The sequence below is a fragment of the Mus caroli genome, unplaced genomic scaffold, assembly GCF_978045245.1.
Source record: "Mus caroli unplaced genomic scaffold, Mus_caroli_1 scaffold_4, whole genome shotgun sequence".
Taxonomy (NCBI): Eukaryota; Metazoa; Chordata; class Mammalia; order Rodentia; family Muridae; genus Mus; species Mus caroli.
Window position 1 is genome coordinate 146705440 of NW_028227259.1, and position 25005 is coordinate 146730444.

Below are 25005 nucleotides of genomic sequence, written 5' to 3' on the forward strand. Positions count from 1 at the left end.
AACTCAGAAATCCACCTGCCTCTGCCTCCCAAGTGCTGGGATTAAAGGTGTGCGCCACCACTGCCCAGCCAGGAAACTCTCTTTCAGAGATTCCCAATGCAGTCAGCAAGAAAGCCAGAAATTTCTAGAAACTTCCAGAGTTTTACTATGCCTGTCAGTTGCAGAGTGCCCCGGAAGTTCCTAGGGTTTCCTTATCAATAACTTGAGGAGATATGTCTCTGAGGCCACGTAGCATCAAGGCAAGGGTGAGGGAGCGATTCTGCCATTCGATGCTGGTGTTGTCACTACTCTGTAGACATGCAGAGCCAATCTCAACCATGGCCATGGCCTTCCTGTTCTACACGTAATGCTGCTTATAGGCATTATATCAGCAGATGCCGTAGAAAACTGCTGGTCAAAATGCTTTAAGAAAACAATTTCATGCATTAAAATATATGCCAGGGGCTGGGGAGATGGCTCAGTCAGTTCAAACGCCTGCCATGAAAGCAAGAAGGCCTGCGTTCTGTCCCCAGCAGCCACATACAAGTCGGTGCACTAAGGCATATTGGCAACCTCAGCAGGAGAGGGGCTAAGCATCCCTTGAGATCCCTGCTGAACTACCCAGCCAGTTAGCTCCTGGGTCAGTGAGACACTGTCTTAGGGTTTCTATTGCTGTGAAGAGACACCATGACCATGGCAACTCTAATAAAAGAAAACATGTAATTGGGGCTGGCTTACAGTTTCAGATGTTCAGTCCCTTGTCATTGTGCCAGGAAGCATGGCAGCCTGCAGGCAGACATGGTGCTGGAGAAGGAGCTGAAGGTTTGACATCTGAATCAGCAAACAGCAGGGAGAGAGATTGTGAGCCACTGGCCTGACTTGAGCATCTGAGACCTCAAAGCCTGCCCCCAGTGACATACTTCCTCCAGCAAGGCTACACCTCCTAGTAGCGCCACTCCCTGTGAGCCTCTGGGGGCCATTTTCCTTCAAATGCCCACAGAGACCCAGTCTCAAAAAATAAGGTGGAGGGAAACTGACAGAGACCTGACCTCTGACTTCTACACACGTATGTGCAGGCACACCCACATATCCGTGCACACACACACATAAACATAGACACACACTACACATACATACAGGCTAATATTTATGTGCATCTTACAGCATGAATATCTAGATAGGAGAACAGACAAAGGCTAGCCTATCAATTTACCAGCTTCCAAGCTGCACACACTTTCATTGGGCGATGCTTACATTCGGGAGAGCAGCATGTTAAATTCTCCAGGCAGGCTGGAAGCCCTGAAGCTCACAAGAGCCAAAAATAAATAAATAAATAAAAATTGTAAAAAATAAAAATAAAGAAAACAAAAATGTATTAAATTCTAGATTGTAGTACCCTGTTTTCATCTATTTCCTCCCAACATGTGCCAACCATATCCTGTTACCTGTAATATCTTTGTGGCATAAAAAAACAAAAAAACAAAAACAGGCTGTAGTACAGGTGATGTAGGCATATCTCATCTGGGAGCTTCATTTAGTTTCTTTCCACCCAACCAAGAGGCAACGGAGACTCTGAGCCTTAGCGATCACCCTGTGTATGGCTCACTCACCACCTGCTACAGATGGACTCTCACGGCCAGGGCTGTCCTGGCTTTGCCAGGCAATGGAAAGCCAGCCCTAGGAGGATCGAGGAGGGCTGTGTGCACCAGCCTACCAGAATAACGGCCATGCTCAATTCCGCCTTTCATGATTTTAATTGTACAACAGTAATTTTGTGATCCAGTTGCCGACGGCAAACATGCAGAAGACATTAACTTTATTTATGTTTTGGATTATTAATGCGGCTGTTAAAATTCCTCCAGTTAGTTTTGATTGAATTGTTTTTTTGTGTGATTCTGTTGTTTAATGGAGCGGTAAATAAGAATTTCTGATAATGAGGCCCAGCATCTGTCACAACAACCTGGTGTGGGCTATTAACATTTCCATTAGCGGCAGGGTGGGCAGCGATAATACAGAAGCACACAGTTAGAACAAAATAAATAGTCGTGTCAGGCTGAGCGGGTGTTAATTACTATTTTATTCTGCATGGGTGGGGGGAGAGAGCAGGAAGCAGGGGAGGGAGCTGCGAGCAAGGGGTGACCTACTGCTCATGAGGTTGCCTTATCTCTCCAAAAGAGCCCATGCCAGAAAAAATCTCCTTAGGCAGTGATGGCTCTATGGCCTCCATTGATGGCCTCTAGACAGACTCTAGTCAAAAGATAGCCAGCAGGGTCTGGGGAGGTGACTCAGCCACTAAGCTACTTGCTACACACACACACACACACACACACACACACAGAGAGAGAGAGAGAGAGAGAGAGAGTGCTTGAGGAGCTGACTTTGGATCCCAGCACCTATATGAAAGCTTCCATTTTCCCAGAGGTGGAGGTGAGAGGAGACAGGTGGATTTCTGAGAGCTCATTGGCTGGCTAGTCCATCAATCACTTAGTTCCAGATTCAATGAGAGACCTTGCCTCAAAAAATAAGTGGAGCATGAGATCATAGCGAACACCTGAAGTAGACTTCTAACAGGTACACACACACACATACACACACACATCCATAGGTGGAGAGTGATCAATGAAGACACCAACATTGACCTCTGACCTCCACACATACCTGCACACATACAAACATATATACATACACAAGCCTATGTACAGATGTGCGCACACATGTGCATACACATGAAGATATACTTACTACACACATGTATACTGTGTTCTCACTGTTTGATCTTGCAGCTTGTGCCATGTGGTTTCTGGATAGTGTCTGTCTTTCAACACTGGCTAACTGTATCTCAGCAGAACCAGTGTTCTTTATAACTCTGTGCAGTTTGTTCTGCACATGTATAAGAAGGTTCTTCTGAGAGGTTCTTCTTCTTGTAGCCTTCCTTGGCCTAAGGGGACTAAGAATTGCATGGGACACCACCCAAGGCTTGGAATGTGTTACACCTGAGGCCCCCAAACTTTGGTGGTGTCCAGGGTATTTAGTTTCCCACACTCTCCATCACAGAACTATGTCCCATGTGAGCCTGGAAGACATGGGTTTGTGGGTCTCAGCCAGTTTACAGGAGGCCACCCCAGTTACTCTCCTGTTTCTCTCTGTCCTCAGCTCCAGCGATGGCCCCACAGAATGTCCAGGTGACCCCACTCACGGCCAGCCAGCTGGAGGTCACATGGGACCCACCGCCCCCAGAGAGCCAGAATGGGAACATCCAGGGTTACAAGGCAAGTTCTCATGCGTGGCTGGGCTCTTCTTCCTGCTCACTGTGTGCCCAGGGCCCCGAAGGCTTTGGCTGCACACCGGCTGTGTCCCCAGCAGCGTACACTCAGCACGGAAGCAGGCCCCAGTGTCTGGGACCAGCACCCGAGACAAAAGCTGCTCAGAGAAAAGCCACACAGAACGTGGGCTGCTGTGTGCCCAACCACAAAACACCAGGGAATGCTTGGTTCCTCCAAAGGTCCACTGAGGAACCTGACCTCTTCTGGGGCATTTGCTGATAGTAATAAAGGAGGGATGTCCTCACAAAGGCTGGTTACAAGTCCCAATACTATCTCCTGCACATGGAGGGACTCTCATTTCCATAGGTATGGGGTAGAACCAGAGAACTTGTATGTGGAGGTGGGGTTGGGGTATGTGGTATATGTGTGTATTATGTGTGTGGTATGTGTATGTGTGGTATGTGGGTTGTGTGTGTGTATGTGTGTTGTGTGTGTCTGGTATCTGTGTGTGAGTGTGGTATGTAGGATGTGTGTGTGTGTGTGTGTGTGTGTGTGTGTGTGTGTGGTGTGGAGTGAACAATATATGTGGTGGTGTGGTATGTGTGCTGTGTGTGTGTGGTATGTAGGGTGTGTGTGTGTGTGGAGTGAACAATGTATGTGGTGTGTGTGGTATGTGTGCTGTGTGTGGTATGTGTGTATGGTGTGTGTATGTGTGATATGTGTATGGTGTGTGTTTGGCATGTGTGTGTGGTATGTTTGGGGGAGTGTGGGGTATGGTGTGTGTGTGGTATGTGTGTATATGTGCATAGGTGGGGATATGTATGTGTGTGTGTGGTATGTGGAGTGTATGGTATGTGTGCTATGTGTACTATGTGTGTACGGTGTGTGTTTGGCATGTGTGTGTGGTATGTTTAGGGGGAGTGTGGGATATGGTGTATGTATGGTATGTATATGTGTGTATGTGTATGTGGTGTGTGTAGGTGTAGATTGGGTATGTGTATGATTGTGTGTGTGTGGTATGTATATGTGTATGTGTATGTGGTGTGTGTAGGTGTGGATTGGGTATGTGCGGGGTGTGTGTGTGTATGTGTGTGGTATGTAGGTGTGGATTGGGTATGTGTGTGGGGGTGTGTGTTATATATAGTGAGTGGAGGCTATGTGTGTGAGCAGTGTGTGTCTATGTGTGGGTGCCCAGAAGATCACTTTGACTACGCTGCTCTTCAGTCCTTAAGCAGTCAACATTTTTTTTCTTTTGGGGAGGTGGGGGTGGGCAGAGACAAGGTTTCTTCTTGGCCAGAACCTCACCTCTTTGATTAGTCGGGCTGGCCACCAAGCCCCAGGGATCCTCCTGCCTCTATCTCCCCGGCACTGGAAACTCAAGCAAAAAAATAAAATAAAATAAAAATAAAACATATTTTTAACTCAGGTTCTTAGACCTGCATATCTGTGCCATGTCCTAAGCCCTGGGAACTACATTTGTATCAAGTCCCCACATGGTGTGACTTCTGGGAACCTCATGTTGAGACCAGCTCACGACAAAGCCATAGATTATCCTTTATCCAAATGATCTAGAGATGGAAAGAAAGGAAGACCACTCACCTTGCCAGCCAGCATTGAGGGAAACAGCTCCTGTAGGCAGGCGTCCCCCCTGCTACCCTCTTCTCTGCACCCTCCCCTACTAAGGGCACTAAGGAACTCCCAGCATTGCCTAGCCTGCCTGGAGACATCCGTCTGGTGTCTCCATCCCTCCAGAAGTAATTTCCTTGTCTGGCCTCCATGAGTCCTACCTGATCAGTTATCCCAATCTCAGGCCATCCTGCCCTGATGAATATTGGCCCAATTAAATGTCCATTTCAGAGTGATTTTGGTAGGTGTATTATGAAAATGAATACCTCCCCGCCGGCAGCGCTCTTACAAAGACGAATGAGGTCACAGAGAGCCCCTCGAGCTCTAAGGCAAGGCATTATTTATGCACATCCAAAAAATATGTTTTCTCATTTCCCTAATGATAAAGGCATTGAACTTGGATATTGATCACAAGTTAGCGTGGCCTGTCTGAGCGGAGGCTTTCCCACAGTAAGCTCGGCCATCAGGCATGCAGCCGGGGCCTGTGGGTGGAAATCTGCATGCTCTCTTCATGGACAGGCTCCAGCACAGGGGTGACCCATGAGGCTGGATGCCCCCGCTGCCTCCTGCACAGCTCTTACAGAAGGCACACTGCTCTTGGGGCCTGGCACAGGCTCATGTGCACAGAGCCGAGGGGTACCTTCCAGCCAGTATTGTCTTTGGGCAGCCCAGCTGGCACAGGCTGGGGGCTGTGGTTGCCAGACAGCTGTTTAGCAGTCTGGTTCTGTTAATCCCTCAAACCTTTATGCTTGGACTTCAGATCTACCTGTAAGCATATCAAAGCTAGGTGAGAAGAAATGCTACTTAAGGCGAGGGAACGAGGTGCTTTCCCCACAGTCTCAGCTTAGGACTCTTTCCTGGTGTGTGTGTGTGTGTGTGTGTGTGTGTGTGTGTGTGTGCGTGTGTTTGTGTATGTGTGCACATCCTATATGTGTGTGTGTGCTTATGTTTTGGAGTCAGAGCACAATCCAGGTCTTGTTTCTCAGGTTCCCTCCACCTTTTAAAAATTTATTCTTAAATTGTGTCTGGATATATACACATCGGCACTGGTACCCATGGGAGCCAGAAGAGGGCATCAGGACTCCTGGAGCAGCTGCGAGCTCCCAGATATGGGCGCTGGGATCTGTTCATTGCTGAACCATCTCTTTAGCCTCCTCCCAACCTGTGTGTCAAGACAGACTGTCTTGCTGGCCTGTAAGCTACACTGAGCCCCAAGGATCTACCTGCCTCCACCTCCCCACAGCTGGGGTTCGAAACATGCACCCTCAGACATGGCTTTCTGTTTTTAAACATTGGATGTTGTCCATTGTCCCATTGCCTTCCTGTTGTTTTTGGTGTTTTTTACTACATTGCTACATTGACGGAACACGTAGATGTTGGCTTTGAACAAAGTGTGGGGATGTGGAGTGAACTTTGGGGCTTGGCCTATCCATACATGGATGGTACTTAATGTCTGGATCACAGGGCAGAACCCCGGGCATCATTTACCACATAAGCCTGATCCCCAAGGTCCATTCTCTCCACACTAAGCTTGATGTAGTTCAGCCTACCCTGTGCTCTGCCCAACAGGTTTACTACTGGGAGGCAGACAGTCGCAATGAAACAGAGAAAATGAAGGTTCTCTTCCTCCCCGAGCCTGTGGTGAAGATCAAGGATCTCACCAGCCACACAAAGTACCTGGTCAGCATCTCAGCCTTCAATGCTGCTGGTGATGGGCCCAAGAGCGACCCGTGCCAAGGACGCACACATCAGGCAGGTAGGTCATCCTGCCTGTTCTGTCATAGCACCAAGTGGTATAGCTCATTCAGGAGAGTCCTTACTCTAGGCCCTGGGTTCTAACCCAGTACTCAGAGTCTGGCGCATTGCGGTGCTTGTGTTTAATCTAAGCACCTGGGAGATAGGAGGATACTAAGTTCAAAGTCATCCTTAGCAAGATATTAAGAACCAAGCCAACCTGACTTACATGAGACACTGGAAAAAATAAAAAAGGAATGAAGGAAAAAGAGAGGGGGAAGAAAGAGGGAAAGAACTTGAAGTTTGGAGGAGTAAAGGGGTGACTTCCTATTGCTCCCAGGGCCTGTGTGGTATTAAGGTTGTCTTGACACAGTGTATTTTCTTGTAAGCCTGTAGCTAGGTCTTCTTTCTGACCCAGAGTTCCTTTTGGTGTTCTCTCTTAGAGCTGTCCTATGTGTGCATGGAGGCTAGGGCCCAGTCCCCAACTCTAGACCGAGGCCCTGACCCCCAGCCAGGCCCAGGCTTTCTCTGTTCCCAGTCACGTTCCCTAGACCATGCCTGGAATAAATAGCTCAGCAGCTGCCACTCAGCCATCTGCCTCCCTCTTACAGGATTTATTTACTTCTCCTCTTGCTATGATAAAAACTATCCCAGCAAAAGCGGCTTCGGATGACAGGGAGGGAGTGTTTAGGCTCATGGTTCCAAGGAAAACATTCTATTATCAGGGTGACACACGGTGGCAGGGGCATGAAGTTGAGGCCCTGGTCACTTTGAATCTGCAGTCAGGAAACACGGTGAACACAAAGTAGGGCCAAGCTAGACAGCCTCAAGGCCTGACTGCAGTGACTTGGTCCCTCCACCTTCTAAAGGTTCTACAGCCTTCCTGAACAGCGCCATCTCTGGCATTGAGAGTCCAAACACTTGAGCCTGTGGAGGACATTTCCCACCTAAACCACACTGTGCTGACAGGATGGCCCTGCTAAGAGCCATCCACACACAGGGCACACCCTCTATCTGCAGTAGACCCCTCTCCACTCAGCCCAAAAGAGCAGCGATATTGCCAGAAAATGGCAGCAAAGGTCCTATGTTAAGAACCAGGAAGTTAGCTAGGTGTGGTGGTGGCATATTCTTTAATCCCAGATTTAATCTGCACTTGGGAGGCAGAGAGAAACAAGTGGATCTCTGAGTTTGAGGCCAGCCTGGTCTACAGGGGAGTTCCAGGACAGCCAGGGCTACACAAAGAGACCCTATCTTGGAGAAAAGGAAAGGAAAGGAAAACAGGAAATCTAAGGTGGAAGAGTGGGGCCTTAGAGCCTGCTGGGCAAAATCACAGGGCCTAGCACTCTATAACATTCTATGGCTGAGCCCTGGTCAGGGCTCTTAGTGTTACGTCCTGGTACTTATCTATGAGCAGAGTCATGACTGTCCCCTTGCTGCTGTGTTGGGTGCCCAGACAGCCCAGTCCTCCTGTTTTGCAGTTAGGGACTGGAGCTGTATGGATGTCAGTAGATTTGTAGGGAAGAGAGCAATGGCTGGGCCATTTTGGGGAACCAGGGCCTGGTAAATCAGGGCATTTGGAATGTAGCAAGGGGAGACTGGACATGGCTGCAGTTAGGCACTCAGAGGAGACTGGAAGCCTAGTGGGATGTCTGTAAGGGTAGCCCTACACACTCTCTCCTGCACAACCCTGATGAGTGAACAAGCCCCATATGACTGCACCCCAGGCTTCTGTACATGCCAACAGCCTTGAGGAGTTGGTCAGGTTTCTCCCTGTCTCCACCTGACTGGTCTCTGTGAACCCAGGGTATCAGGGGAATTCTGAGTTGAAGAATCAGTGTGACAGCAGTCACCACCACTGCCAATCACACAACACCACTGTCACACCCACCCACCCCAACCCACCCACACTCACTCCCACTCACCACTACTGCCCACAGCACCGCCCCATCCCCCCATCCCCACCTCCATGGTTGAGAAGGGTTAGAAAGAGAAAGGAGAGGGGAAGGGAAGACAGATGAAATGGGGAGGGGAGGAGGAAAGGTGAAGTATCAAAAGGAGAAAAAGGGGAAGAGAGAGGAAAAATGGGGAAAGATTGGGGAGAGGAGGAGTGGTGTGGGAAAAGAAGGGGAGGTGAGAGCCAACCCATGCACCACGGTGCTTCCTCTTTCCCTAAAAGCAGGGCCCAGCATCCCCAAAGCCTCTGGAGATGGAGCTGCTGCCGGCACTTTATCTTCTGTTCACATATGCAATTCATTCTGGTCTTCCAGCTCACAGCTGTGGCTCAGCTCCAGCATCCTCCGTGGTCTTCTGGGAGGGGCCATGCTTCTTGTGGATCCCAAGAAGCTGGCAGCTGCTCAGTGTGTCCCGTCTCTCTGGCACCGGTTACACTGCTGCAGTGTGGATAACGCTGAGCTCCACCTGTCCTGTTGGGTGGTACGGTCCTGGGTGGGCAATCCATAATGGGCTGGTCTTCACTCTGCACACCTGTGCTCTACTTTCCCAGCTCCAGGGCCCCCCAGCTTCTTGGCATTCTCAGAAATAACTTCTACCACGCTCAACGTATCCTGGGGCGAGCCGTCAGCTGCCAACGGCATCCTACAGGGCTATCGAGTGGTGTATGAGCCCTTAGCACCAGTGCAAGGTAAGGTGGGGGCGTGGCATAGTGGGCTCTACTGCAGGAGCCACAGAGACGGAGCTGCTTAGTCGAGCTTGCAAGAAGCTGAGAAGGTGGGATGGAGGGACTGGGGAGATGGCTCAGCTGCTAGTACTTGAAGTGCAAGCATGAGAGCCCAAATGAAAACCCTAGGACCCACGAAAACACCCTAGCTGTGGTGCTGCTCAGTCCTAGTGCTGGCGAGCTAGAGTCAGGCCTGGGGCTTGCTGACCAAAGGACTAGATGAACTGGTGGGTTCCCAGTAGAAAGTGAGAGACTCTAGAGCTGGCTGGTAAACACCATGGCCTGAAAACCATGGGTTAAAAAGTAGGTCGTTGTTCCCACAAGAACATGCTTGCAGATCAGTAATAGATGGGTCACAGGATGGGGTGCTTCGGGAAAGCTGATCCAGGGACCCTACAGGAACTGGCAGGAGAGAGCAGTGGTGATTCCGACTAGTATTCTTCCTAGGGGGCTTGGAGGTCAGCAGGAAGTGGCAGATTAACGATGTGGCCTCAAAAGACCTAGTCAAATACCAGGTACCTGGTTGTCAGCCCTGCCTCTGGGTGTTATTTGAGTTCTGTCTGTGGTTGCATCTTTTATCCACATGTTCCTGTGTCCACTGAGGGCTCTGTGGCCTTTCTTCCTCACCCTATTGTGTACTCAGAGACAGGTCCAGCCAGGTTCAAATCTCACCTCTCCTGGTCATATACACAGATACATAGCAAAACACAGAGTTAATATCTAGGAGGAAACAATACAGAAGCAGCTAGCCGGATAATAATGGCTCTCCATTTAAAGCCATGGTCAAGAGTTTCCTTTGGAAAGCAGTCACATGGAGTGGGAAGTCAGTTTGAAAGGGAACATTCAAGCCCTCGATTTTATTACACCGAATCTCCGATGCTTTTGACAAGAAGGTTTGCCATTGCTTTATGATGCTCTAAGAAAGACAGAATGCTCACCACAAACTATGGCCTTAGGCTTTTGCACTGGCAGTTCTGAGCTGCATCCCAAATCAGAGCTGGGAAAGCGAGAGAAAGAAAAAGCCAAGGGTTTCTGGGCCTACCGATGAGCTTCGTGCATGGCGGAGGAGGTGGTCTGTAGACCGGGCTCTAAGAGTCCAAAATGGCACTGGACAGGTGGTGGACAGTGACTGCTGCGGTCCTGCTGGGTGGCTCTCTTTCCAGTGTGAGCAACAAGTGGCTTGTGTGGGGCTACCTTCAAAATCCGAGGACAGATTTCCAGTAGACACGCCCATTGTTCTTGCATGCTCAGCAGAGAGGGATGGGAGACTTCCTGAAGACCTTCCTATCTGTTCAGGAGGGTTCCTTCCCAACTCGCACGCACACCCAGCAAACAGTTGGAGCCATTCAATTAAGAAGTGACTGTCGGGATCATGGCTCTCCTTGACCTGTGTGCCCTTCATAATCAAAGCTAGCTTTAGTATCTCATTCATTCACAAACAAGCAACTGACTTCCCTGCATCCTGTGTTCTATGTCCTGTGTTAATGACTTCCTGAATCTCCAAGAACACTGCGGCACATACTGCCCTTACCTAACTCTAATGACTGCCCTCCAAAGACTGTCCCAGAGATTGTCATTCCTTAGTGGGATCTATGCCATTGGGAACTTGCAGTCTTTTGGGGATTCCCTCTCTCTGTATGCCCCACCCTCCACCTGGCTTTCTGCAAAGTTCCAACAGCTTTTCCTCCCAGCCAGCTGACCCCAGGTCTCTAGTTTTCCTGCATTGCCAGAGCTAGGAGTACTTGGTCATCTTATACAACAATGTGTTCTGTCATATTCGATCCCTGTAGACATGACCCCATCAGGCATCATCTGAATGATGGGCAGTGTTTATTGAGCACTTACTGTGTACCCTGCACAGCTCTACTCCCCAGCCACCTGGCATCCCGGCATCTGTGCCCATGTGTACATTTTGCAAAGAAACTGAGTTTAGGAGGCTGGAGAGACAGCTCAGTCAGTAAAGTACTTGCCTTGCAAGCATGAGGATCTGAGTTCAGTCCCTAGCATTCACATAAAAACATGGGTGTGGTGACACTTATTTATAATCCCAGCACTGGGAGGGGGCAGAGACAGGATCCCTAGCATACTATAGCCAACCAGCCTAGCCTACTCAGAGAGCCTCAGTACCTGTAGGAGGTACTATATCAAAGTCATGATGGGCAACACCAGAGGAAATATACCCAATATTGTTGTGGCTCCTACACACACACATGAATACTTGTGTACATACATGATAGCCTCCCCACCACACATGGACGGACACACACACACACATACAGAGCTTATTAAAGCCCATCTTTTCAAAATTACATTTTAACTTTGTTTTAAAATACACATATGCACGTCCATGCACACCCTTGTGGCACGGCGTGCCTATGAAAATCAGAAAGCAGCTTCCAGGAGGTCACAGGCTTGGCAGCAAATGCCTTTATCTATCAGGCCATCTCGAGGGCCCCGAGAGCCCTCCATTCATTTACTCCAGCCCTGACCTTCTAGACTGATGGAGGGGTGTATGACTTGAACCCAGGCAATCCAGTGCATGTGCAGCATTCTAAAGCATGAGTGAGGCAGGGAAAGAAGTAGGAAACGTGTGTTCCCGATAGCCTGTGTTGGAGTCTAAGTGCCAGGCGCTAGCCACACAGCCAGGGGTGTGCGACAGCTGGTGGAGTCACTTCAGTTGCACCTATTTTCACCTCTTTTCATAAGTAACAAGGTGTTCTGTCACTGCCATCGCCTCTCCATGTATAGATAGGGTCTGGCTCCTTCATCTGTACTGGGAACAAAGATGGGAGGACAGGATAGTGACTCCATGGCCCCTTATTGGCTCTGTAGGTCAAGGACAGCCAGGCCTCAGCACACAGTTCAAGGACAAGTTATCCAGATGCCCACATCCTTGCTTTTGCTTTTGTTCTGAGTCAAAATTTACTAGGTATCCCAGGCTAGACTCAAAACTTACTCTGTACCCCAGGCTAGCCTCAGACTCACTCTGTAGCCCTGGGTTTGGACCATTCACAGACCTGGCCCATCCCTACATCCACCTAGGTGTCTGTCATGGTTGATCCCAGGCTCAGTCTTCCAGCATGTCAGTGACCAGAGCACACAGCCCAGCCAGTGGAACTACAGAGTTGCCTGTAGACAGCAGCAACTAAGCCATGAGGCCCATGAATAGCCCTGCAAGATGGAGGTGATCATGACCTCCCCACTCAAACCTCACAGCTTACTCCGATTGTGGCTGCCTGACTCACACGAGTGGAAGCTCAGCCAGTGAGGCACGCAGAGATCAACAGCTATCTAAACACAGGACACATTAGAGCCCTACTTACCTATACACACACGCAAACATACATGCATAAGCACGTGCACACACAAACACACACACACCTGAACAGGCCTGCAAGTTGACCCAGAACCTCCCTTTCCTCCAGCTGAGCATCCCTGTGTTGCTCAGTCATTCCAGCTGAGCCTCGCTGTATGACAAAGACCAAGACCTGATCCGGTATCAACTATATAAGCCCATCAGAGGTGGACTAGAAGAAACAAGACCCAGGCCAAATGGTTCTTGTGTGGTTCTGAGAAAGACTCTTACTGATCTAACTCACATAGTACAGGTTAGCCTAAGTGTGGCTCAGGCTAGTCTTGTTGTTTCAGTGATCATCTTCAGATACCAACAGGGTCCTTTTGAGCCAGTAGGCTGTGGGATGGGTTACAGCCGGGGACAGGAGGGGAGGGTCATAGTTGCATCTCAGAAACCCTTCTTCTCCAGGGACACAGTGGTCCCAACAATGATAACCTAGTGGGGCCCTTGCTGCTCACTGAGCTGACAGTTTATCTCAACTCCCTGTGGAAGGTATCAACCTCAGAAAGCCTGGAAGGCTGAGCCTGGTGAAGCAAGTGCTACTCCTAAGCCACTCAGGAGGCTGAAGCAGGTGTGCAAGTTCAAGGACCAGCTGGACTACAGAGAGTTGAAGGCCACCCTGGACGACTTCATGACACACTGTCTCAAATGTGGCTCAGTGGTAGAGCCCCTGCTTAGAATCTCCCAGTGAGGGGCTGGGGGCATGGCTCAGTGGCAGAGCCCCTGCTTAGAATCCCCCAGTGAGGAGCTGGGGGCGTGGCTCAGTGGTAGAGCCCCTGCCTAGAATCCCCCAGTGAGGGGCTGGGGGCGTGGCTCAGTGGTAGAGCCCCTGCTTAGAATCCCCCAGTGAGGGGCTGGGGGCGTGGCCAGTGGTAGAGCCCCTGCCTAGAATCCCCCAGTGAGGGGCTGGGGGCGTGGCCAGTGGTAGAGCCCCTGCCTAGAATCTCCCAGTGAGGGGCTTGGGGCGTGGCTCAGTGTAGAGCACCTACCTCGATATGTTAGGCCTGGGTTCCATCCCTAGTACTTGAAAGAGAGAGAGAAAGAAAGAAAGAAAGAAAGAAAGAAAGAAAGAAAGAAAGAAAGAAAGAAAGAAAGAAAGAAAGAAAGAAAGAAAGGAAGAAAGGAAGGAAGAGAGAGAGAGAAAGAAATTTAAACCATCAGCCAAGGAAACGGAACAGTGTTACCTGAGGCTAAGACTTCCCACCTGCTGACCTAGGACTGCAAACTTCCAAGAGACCCACTCTTGGCTGAGCTGAGCGGCAGTCAGGAAGTACTTGTCTTTGCTCTTCTCTGCCCTCTGTCCTCACATATCTCAGAATTCCTCCTGCCACTGTCAGGAATGGAGAAAGCAAGCATTCAGCTGGGTACACCAGGAGCACTAACCCATGGGAGCACTGCCTCACTAGGACCATCACCCTACTAGGAGTACCACTTCACTAAGACCCTACTGAGAGTAGCCTTACCCCATTGGGAAGACCATCACACTGGAGCACCACCCACACCAAGAGCACCACATGATTGGGAAATCTCCACTGGGAAGAGCACCTCACTGGAGCTCTACACCCGTGGGAGCACAACACCTCTTGAAATATTACCGAACTGGAGCACTGCTTCCCTGGGAGTAACTAACTACCAGGAAGACCAGAGATATTGGCACATTGGGAGCAATCACCCTGCTGGGGGACATTGCACCATCTTAGTACCCCACCACTGGGAGCACCAGTCATCAGAGTATCATACTACTGGGGGCATTATGCTTCCTAAACATCACACACTGGAGTTCCACCCAATTGTGTCACTGTAGGACTCAGTGCTGTGTCTCGCAGACCCCATGCCGCCCAGAGCACTGAGCTGCACAGAGCACTAAGCCATTTGAGCACTGAGCCATTTGAGCACTGAGCCATGTTTTAGGGAATCTGATTTTATGGCAGAGATATTTTTATGTTTCTTAAATATGTTTTAAACTGTAGTATTTTATGAGATTGTACCCCAAGGCTTTGCAGTGCAGGGCATGGTTTTAAAATTGAGCAAATAAATAAAATTCTGACACACTTGAGATGGAGGGAAGGCCAGTCTGGCTCTTCCTCCTGGTGGAATCAACTATACCAAGTCCCTAAATGAGTTTATGTCTGGTCCAGAGAGAACTAAGCATCTCCAAACACAGAAGGCACCACTTCAGAACAACCTTATATCTGAGAGGTCCCCAGCAGTGACAGTCGCCCTGTGTCACCCACCATCTTTGTAACCTCTTTCTTTATTAGTGTGTATGAAGGTAGGGTCCAGTTCTTCGGGCAGAAATGAACACAATTTTTTTCTTCAGATCCCACCTCCCATGAGGAGAGTCAAACAGAAGTTGTTTAAATCACCCTGAAATAACTCAGAAGGCAATAATTCAGCCGACACGAACTTGTATTGAAGACATAATCTGAACATAATGAACCAGCTAAGAGGCATTTTGGAGACCTGGGGACTACAGATCCATGCTCTGATGGCCTGGAACAACGGATCATTTTTAATAAGATGGCTCTTTGGTTCCTTTGCAAGCCCATGTGGTATTAAAGGGACCAGACTTCACTATGTTTCCTTCATACTGAGGGCAGGCTGTGGGCAGCAGTGCTACGCAGGATGCACCATCCCCTATCAGCCATCTCAATAATCAGACTGAAGTTTGTTCAGTGTATCCATTGCAGTGTATCAGTGTTCCAGGGACACACATCTGCTGTCCTGGAAGACATGAAAGAAGTACTTCTTCATGTCATCTCAGATGTATAGGCAGAGATGAGTGAACACTCAGGGAAGTCTTACAGCTGAGAGTTCACCTAACTTAAAAAATAAACATTGCATGGATTTCAAACATATGGAAACAATGAACCTCATTTGCCCCCTTGGGAAATGTGTGTTTATGTAATTTTAAGTGTTTATCCTTTCCACTAAATGTTAAATCTCACTGCCTAATTGTGTAGTGATGTTAATTATTCTTTGATTCTTTCTCTGTAATATCATTTCCTGGAAATCAGCCACAATTCAAATATATTAAATTGGGGAACTAAACCATCTATAGGCTTTAGAGTGTGCACAAGCTCAAGTAGGGCGACTAATTCTCCCTCCATCCTCCCGCATCTTGACCAAGATGTGAATTGTCTTTGTCCAGAGTATCAATGCTATATGCACTACCCTCCCATTAGCCATTCAGTGGCTGTCTCAGTCACCAGGTCAAGTGTTTAGCATATTCATGCCCAATGTGTTATCTTCCCATTAGCTATCTCAATTATAAGATAGTTTCCCAGCATACCCATGCTGTATACACTACCTTCTCACTAGTTACTCAGTAGCTATCTTAGTAACCAGACTGAAGTTTGGTCAGTGTATCCATGAAGTGTATCTTACTCTCCCGTTAGTCACAGAGTAGCTATCTCAGTAGCCAGACTGAAGTTTGGTCAGTGTGTCCATGCAGTGTATCTTACAATGCCATTAGTTACTCAGTAGCCATCTCAGTAACCAGACTGAAGTTTGTTCATTGTATCCATGCAGTGAATCTTACCCTTCCATTAGTAACTGGCTCAGTAATCAAACTGAAGTTTCAGTGTACCCATCAGAGGATCTTACCATCTCATTAGCCACTCTGGCTGTCTTGGTGGTCAGATGGACTATCACTGCTACTGTACAATGCTTATATTTATTTCAACCTTATTTCACTTAATAAAGGCTCAATAGTTTTCAAAATAATACACAAAGAGTGCCAGCATTATACCATGAAAAGGACAGATTAACTCTAGTTCAATGGGAAAATCATGTGTATGGTGTATATGTGCCTATATACATTCACATACATATATCCTCAGTTTCAGGAAAAAAATCAGGGGTCCTGAAACATATCCATGAATAAGGGAATTCCAGTTCTTAATGGAATATATGGTTTTGTTTGTATGTTTCTGTATGGTCTTTATTCTCTGAACTAAGGGCCATTACCCAGAGGCACAGATTTAACACCATCTTATCTGGGTGATGTTCCCAAAAGTTGTCTGAGGCTTGCAAGTCATATGCATGTCAGCTGGGTCATGCTCCAGACCAGTCATTAGGAGAGGCTCACCTTTGAACTGAGTCCAGCCTCTTCCATATCCTGCCTTCCATATTGACTAAGCAGCCTCTGTACAGTCAGCCTCTGTTAGGGAGGCAGGATTCTGCGATAGCTGGAAGCAGAGCAGGAAGAGGGTGGCCTCCAGGATACAGTCTGGGAGCACTCTCTGAGCATTTCCTCCATTGTTCACTGCCTTCAGTGAGGTCTGGGCCATTCCCTTTGTGACTGTCACAGGCTTGGTGGTTTCTTGGACAAAGTCACTTATCAAGTTTAAGCTCTAATTACACTTATCTGGGATGAAAATTGGCTGGATCACCGTTTAAAGTCCTCCTAATTGTAAGCAATGCTCCTTTAGTGAGCCACCGGAGCTGTCTCCTTTCTTATCACTACAGATCAGGCATGCTCAATTGCTTCTCCAAGCTCAGTCTCCTCTTCCCTGTGCTTTTGTGGCCATTGCAGGCGTGAGCAAGGTGGTGACCGTGGATGTGAAAGGGAACTGGCAACGTTGGCTGAAGGTGCGGGACCTCACCAAGGGAGTGACCTACTTCTTCCGTGTCCAGGCGCGGACCATCGCCTACGGGCCGGAGCTCCAAGCCAATGTCACTGCAGGGCCAGCCGAGGGTGAGTGGGCTGTACTGATAACTGAGCCGAGCCTCATCGCTCTCACCTGCTTTGTGGGCTGGGATTTAGGGGCATTCTCAAACAAACTTTTTGGGTCTAACAGCCAGGAAGGGCCTTGGAAGTTTCCAAAACACATTGTAAGCCAGGCACAGCAGTGCACACTTTGGAATCCTAGCACTCAGGAGGTGGAGGCAGGAGGCTCGGGAGTTAAGTCCATCCTCACTGCAGAGCTTGGGGCCAACCTAGGCTCTATGAGACCCTGTCTCAAAAAAGTTTTAAAAATCCAAAGCAAACTACAGAGAACATGAGCTTCTGTGAGCAAAACAAACAAAAACACCTTAAGAAAAAAATAAATGAAAATTGTAAACCCTTTTAACATATACAATCTTTATATGTAGCCCAGACTGGCCTCAAACTTGGGACAATCTTTCCGCCTCAGTTTCCCAAGCACTGGGATGACAGGCATGCACCACCCTGTCCAGCTGTGACAGGCATGCACCACCCTGTCCAGCTGTGACAGGCATGCACCACCCTGTCCAGCTGTGACAGGCATGCACCACCATGTCCAGCTGTGACAGGCATGCACCACCATGTCCAGCTGTGACAGGCATGCACCACCCTGTCCAGCTGTGACAGGCATACACCACCCTGTCCAGCTGTGACAGGCATGCACCACCATGTCCAGCTGTGACAGGCATGCACCACCCTGTCCAGCTGTGACAGGCATGCACCACCATGTCCAGCTGTGACAGGCATGCACCACCATGTCCAGCTGTATTTTTGAAGGAAAACAAATACGAAGCTTCTAGTGTTCTTGAGCCATGGGGTGGGGGAGCTGTTCCACCTTCGCAGCCCCTTCAGTCTGCTTCATTCACCAGGAGGCAGACCACTGTTTGAAGAACAGCACTGGGCAACTGCTGGCCTACATTGTCTCTGTCCTCTGATTACTTCCTGTTTTGTTTTGGTGTGTGTGTGTGCATACCTGTGGAAGCCAGAAGTTGACACTGGATGTCTTCCTCCACTCTCCTCCACCTTTTTCTTGAGAAAGGGTCTCTTATTAATCCTGGTAAATTACTTGCCAATTTGCCTAGACTAGTCGTTGAGTCCAAAGGACGTTCCTTTACCTGCCTCCCCTGTGCAGGAATAACAGGTACACACCCAGTGCCAACTCCTTCTCTTTAAATTCTGTGTGTGCACATGCATGTGTGTAATGTACGTGTACACTGCTGTCTACAAGCACAGTATGTACCTGTAGATGCCACAAGTCCACATCAAACAGCGTTCCCAATCACTCTTTCACCTGGTTTTGCAGACAAGGTCTCTCGATGAATCCTGTGCTCACTGACTAACAGGACAGGGGGCCAGTGAGCTCCAAGAATGCCCCAGTGCCCAGCACCGCTGTGTGCTAGGACTGAAGATGCACACAGTTGAACTGAACTTTGACGTGGGTGCCAGGATCCCAACCCAGGGCCTCACGCTTGGGTAGCAGGGACTTCACTGACCCATCTGTCTGTCTCTCCCGCCCAGCTTTTTAAATTTAATTAAATTCTTTTTCATGAGCCAATTTTGGACTTTACTGGGGATTTGAAACTTTTTTTCTATATGCCAACATACGTACACATATGTGTTCCTGTGCCATGTTCTGAGATTCATCAACAACGTCTCTCAAATTCCTGGGTCTTATGTATGCATCATTCGAAACCTTTTTCTTATCAAGACTGTAAAAAACAGAACTAAATATAAGCACAAAAGAGACAGAGACTTTGAGGTCTTGCAGGTAGATAAACTAACTGGGCTCAGCATCTTCCTGAGCAGCTTGTAGTTGCTCTGTCACAACTCTGACAGCTGTGTGACTGGCCTTTCTGAATCACTCCCTCTGGGTCCTACATTCTCAGAGTGCACAGACCCCATGGGGGAATGAGGGAAGGAACAGGGTGGCGCATGCCTGTAATCCCAGCACTTGGGAGACAGGAAGATCACAAGGTTAGGGTCAACCTTGGCTGTGTATCAAGACCCTGTCTCGAAAACACAGCCCTGGGGCTAGAGAAATGGCTCACTGTTTACGAGTGCTTGTTGCTCGTACAGAGGACCCAAGTTCAGTTCCCAGCTGTAACTTTGACTCTAAGGCAGTAGTTCTCAACCTTCCTGATCCTGCCACCCTTTAAAACAGTTCTTCATAAAGTTATTTGTTGCTACTTCAGAACTATAATTTTGCTACTGTTATGAATCAAAATGTAAATATCTCATATGCGAGATATCTAATATGGAACCCCAAAGGAGTTGTGACCCACAGGTTGAGAATTGCTGATCTAAGAGCTCTGATGTCCTTTTCTGTCTTCTGCAGGTACCAGCATACACGTGGGTGTGCATGTGCGCACACACACACACATCATAGATAGGTAGATAGATTTTAATTTCTTATTATCTATCTACCTAATTTCTGTCACCACTGACCGTCCCCAGTCCCCTCAAAACCAATATCTACTCTCTTTGTTCTTTTTATCCCACAGGGTCCCCAGGCTCACCAAGAAATGTCCTTGTCACCAAGTCTGCCTCTGAGCTGACCCTTCAGTGGACAGAGGGAAATGCTGGTACCACGCCCACTACAGGCTACGTCATAGAAGCCAGGCCATCAGGTAGGAGCCATGGAGCCATGCACTCCTGGCTGGATGCCAGAACCACACACTGCCCATATGGTGGCTTCTTGGCCACGCTGAAGGCAGTTGGTCCGTGGGGCCTCTGGCCTCCTCTCCCTGCATTTCTCTAGCAGGGCATGTGTGGAAGAGCAGACTCATTTCTTGTTCTCTGTCTGAGTGCCTAGTAACCACAGCTGTGCTGTTAACCTCTCGGGCATTCAATTTCTGATGCCTTAGCCGCGTGACACTCCGAAAGATGATAATTGTCACTCTCAGGAAAGGGTAGACGAGAGGCGAAGGACACTCGAAGACATTTTGGCTCATCAGGAAGATCTAGAAGTGTCTCAGGGACTCGTCTCAGGGGTCTAATGCTGGTGGCCTGTGGAAAGAGCCTCACTCGCTTCAGATAATTACAAACGTCCTTATTAATAGAGAAAATGACACATCAACTTCTGTGCCTTTCTGGCTTCTGAAAACGAGGGCTAAGCTCCATTCCTGAGTTGGGGAAATGGCTTGTGAGGAGGCTTGCTGTGCAAGCATGAGGACCTGAATTCAGATCTGCAGCAGAGGCAGGGTGTGGCTATGTGTGCACCTGTACCTCTACCATCAGTGCTGTGGGTGGTGGAGACAGGAGGATCAGTGGGGATTGATGGCTGCCAGCCTTGCTGCAGGCTCAGTGGGAGATCCTGTCTCAAGAGAATAAGGCAGAGAGTGACAAAGCAGGGCACCTGATATCCTTCTCTGGCCTGTGTGTGTGCACAGAACTGTAAACAGCCACACACATGGTTCATAAACCATGTGCCCACTCACATGTGCTCACATGCACCCTTGCACATGCACCTGCATACACATTCACACACATATGTACCCTGTGACACACACACATGTACCCACATGCACCTACACACACATGCACACACATGAGCACACACACATGCACATACACATGGACCCACATGCACCTGTACATATACATACACATGCATACATGTGCACACTTGCACACATATGCAACTGCACACGCAAGCACACACACATATGAACATACACACACACATGCATACACATGCACACATGCTCATACACACACACACACACACACACAGATCTACTCCTGCCCTACCTCCTTCCTTCTGACCTTTTTTATATCTTGCTCACTTTTTAAGGAATCATTTTATTTTTTATTATATGTGTGCGGGTGTTTTGCTTGCCTGTATGTCTGTGCACCACATGTGTACCTGATGCCTGAGGAGGTGAGACGAGAGCATTGGTTTCCCTGAAAACAGAGCCCCAGTTAGGTGCTGGGAGTGAAACCCAGGTACTATGCAAGAGCAGCAGCATTTTTACATCCTGAGCCATCATCCCAGCCCTCTCTTGCTAATTTTAAAAGAAGCATTAATTGCGTATTAATGGGATTCAGTGCGATTTCATTTTTTGAGAGTGTCCCATGCAACTCAGGTTGGCTTTGTACTCTCTGTGTAGCCAAGAGTAATCCTCCTGCCCCCACCTCCCGAGTGCTGGGATCATAGGTGCGCATCATCATGCAGGGTTGTATGTGGTGGCTAGAACCCAGGACTTCTTGCATGCTACACAAGCTCTCTCCCCCCTCGTCCCCAGCCCAGCCCACAGTGTGCTATTTTTCTGTGTGCTCTGTTTGTTTCCTTCACACAACTGGGACAGAATTACCTGATATGAAGAACTTCAGGAAGGAAGACTTGTCTTAGCTCACAGTTTGGAGGGTTCCGTCTGTGGTCACTTGGTCCTACACACTTGGCTGTATGTGGTAGCAGGAGAGTGTGGTAGAGGGAGTTGTTTACTTCATGGTAGACAGGAAGCAGACAGAGAGACAGGAAGGCGCCTGGGACAGGGCCCACCTGTGGTGCCCTACTTCCTCTAGCTAGGTCCACCTCTGAAATAGTTCCACCAGCTGGTCACCAAGCATTCAGTGCAGAAGCCTGTGGGAGGCAGGTTATATGCCACAAGAGCATGCACTGACCACACCCAACCACAGTATCCTTAGTAATTAATACTCGGCCTCCATGTTGTATTTCTTTATTGGTCCCCACATTTGAGACAGAGTGCAAATACTCCTGTTTCTGTGTCTGAGTATCTTAACATGGCCTCCTCCAGCTCCATTGTGTCTGAGTATCTTAACATGGCCTCCTCCAGCTCCATTGTGTCTGAGTATCTTAACATGGTCTCCTCGAGCTCCATACATTTTGCTACAAATGACAGAACTTGATTCTTCTTTACGCCTAAGTAATGCTCCATTAAGTATTTCTATCACACTTCCTTCTTCCATTCATCCGCTGGCAGATGTCTAAGCTGGCTTCCTCTCTTATATGACAAAGGTATCTATATTTGATACGCTAACCTCCTTTTCTTTGGCTGTATACCCAGCACCCAGACAACTGGATCATCTGCAGTTTTGCCTTTAGATTTGTGAGACCCTCTCTCCTGTTCTCCACAGTGTCAGAGCTAATCTACATCTCTCCTACTGTGTATGCACGTTCCATTTTGTTTCCATGATGAAGGGTGGATGTTACTGGAAAATGAGTTCCTGGTAGTTTGAATTGGGTATTACCACTGGAAGCTTGGGATTAGGAACAATCCCAAACAGCTTCCCCGTGACCATCACATGGTCACAGGGCTCACACGGATGACCCGAGCATCAACACAGACAAAGCCCCGGGCATGCTTCAGGAAGGGGCTTCTTTCCCAGTGCCAGATGGGTTTTGTGTTAGGAGTCATTTTGGTCTGGTATTAAAGAAGGCTGTGACTACAGGGGAAGAGCCCTGACGTCACATCCTGTGGCAGATATTTCTCCTTCCTTCTTCCCTCTCATGTTGCTTCTGGATGGTTATAAGTTTGACGAGTGAACTGGAGACATCTAAGGGGAAATAGACTGGAACGGTGGCCTGAGGGGATGGCCTAGTGGGTAGAGCACCTGATACACAAGTGTGAGGGCCAGAATCTAAATCCTTAGAGCAGAGGTCCTCAACCTGTGGGTCACAATGGGGACTCAATGACCCATTTATTCCCAGGGGTCACTTAAGACCACCAGAAAGCACAGGTATTTACACTGCAGTTCATAGCAGTGGCAAAATTACAGTCATGAAGTAGCAATGAAACCATCTTATGATTGGGCCTCACCACAATATGAGGAACGGTATTAAAGGGTCTCAGGATTACACAGCCTTAGCACCTACCTAAACCGTGGACATGGTGGGACATCTGTAACCTGGTGCTCCCACAGTGAGCTGGGAGGCGGAGATGGGAGAGTCCCGGAAAGCTTGTGAGTTGGCTACCACTGGCCTTAAGTCAGCAAACAAGATCTTGTTTCAGATGAAGAAGGAGCTGAGGACCAGGGTTATCTTCTGACCTGCACACATGTTCCACAACTTGCACACGGTGCTGTGTGTGCATGCTTGTATGGACACACACACACTCAAAACAAACACACTTTTTAGAACCTCTTCCTGGATGGCAGTGGGGAAAATGTTGTAAAATGTGAAATTGTCAGAGAATAAAAATACACAAAGGAAGAGAAGGGGAAGGGAGGAAGGGAGAGAGGGAGAGGAAGGGAGGGAGTGAGAAGGAGGGATGGAAGGGGAGGGAGGGAAGGAGGAAAGAAGGAAGGAAAGAAGGAAGGAAGGAAGGAGGGAGGAAAGAAGGAAGGAAGGAAAGGGAGGGAGGGAGGGAGGGAGGAAAGAAGGAAGGAAGGAAGGAGGGAGGGAGGGAGGGAGGAAGGAAGGAAGGAAGGAAGGAAGGAAGGAAGGAAGGAAGGAAAAAATTTTTGGCTTCACCTTGCTGGACTAGATGATCTCCAAGGAACAAGGCATTGACCAGCTGTAGAAACAGGAGTCATCAAGTTAGTGAAGGTTCTAGGGCCTCTATGATCATATTTGGTCTTCACCATGACCCCAAGGACAGGCAACCAGCTCTCTGCAGTGACTATATTCAGAGTTGGCTGTCCTGCCACCAACACTAGATGACAATTGCCATCCATGTCCTCTTGTGGATGCTGCTACCTGACTGTGGTGGGCTGCTAGACCAGGGCCTCTCACTGAAAAACTAACACAGCAAGCTGTCCCATCCCCTTTGAAACGCAGGCCAGCCCCAGCTCACAGTGGCATGCGAGCTTTTATAGATCGTCAATATTTAAACACCTTGCTGGGACCCAGGGGCCTCTGGATCTCAGCTGTCATCTATTTCAGGCCTCATTACACAAACCATTAAACACTGTATCTTCTCATTTTCTCCACTGAAGCTCCCTGGCAAGGCCTTCTCCAGGCAGAGCGCTTTTTTATGCAGAGTCCTGCCCGCCTGGCATTCAGGGGGACAGAGACACTTAGGTGTCCCATGGCCCAAATGGTCTGTTCAGCCTGATGTGTTCCTGCCCGGCCACATCCCTGCCTGCCCCCTGTTCCCTCATCTGTCCCTATCCCTGTCTTCACCCCTGAAGACTTTGCTGAGGAGCCCATGACTGCTCTGCCCAGCAGCAGCTAATGGCAGTAGCATCAGGCTAAATCACAGAGCCTCTCATTCCAGAGAGGGTGATCCCTGAGTATCGCTGGAGGACACGCCCATCGAGCTCTACCAGGACGGCCGTCCAGCTGGTTCATCTCTCTAAATTTTGAGCGAGTCTCCCCTGGAATTGTGTCGCAAAAGGCATCTGGAAAGCAGCTATGTGGTGGGCAGGCTTGAATGATTTATTCACGAAAATTATTCCAAGGCATTTTGCTGTGTAGCTCTCAGAGCCTAATTTACATATTTACACAATACACTGGAATGGCACTAAAGGCACTATAAATATACTTTCCTCTCCAAAGCGGCCATGAAATATATATTTAGGACGCACCCAAGGCGGGCAGACATTGTGGTGCTGTTCTCACAGATGATGCCTTAGCCTGCATGCAAGGGGCGAGGCCTGTCCACCCTCAGCCCTCCTGGGTGCACCCCAAGCCCTTCCCCATTCATTGTGATTTTCAGTTCTTGGTGGGGTTAGTTTTAACTGAACAAAGAAGAAAATCAAT

At 48.7% G+C, this 25005-nt stretch overlaps 1 protein-coding gene across 2 annotated transcripts in view; it reads left to right on the plus strand.

The window, feature by feature from the left end:
* The window catches only part of Sdk1 (sidekick cell adhesion molecule 1), a 967445-nt gene that overhangs the window by 905461 nt on the left and 36979 nt on the right, over window positions 1-25005 (plus strand). For both annotated transcript variants that reach the window (XM_085837397.1, XM_085837398.1), the window contains 5 exons: window positions 3133-3248; window positions 6438-6624; window positions 9106-9243; window positions 17172-17333; window positions 19844-19969. In XM_085837397.1, the coding sequence (XP_085693523.1) occupies window positions 3133-3248; window positions 6438-6624; window positions 9106-9243; window positions 17172-17333; window positions 19844-19969 (729 nt within the window). The remainder of the gene's footprint in view (window positions 1-3132; window positions 3249-6437; window positions 6625-9105; window positions 9244-17171; window positions 17334-19843; window positions 19970-25005) is intronic.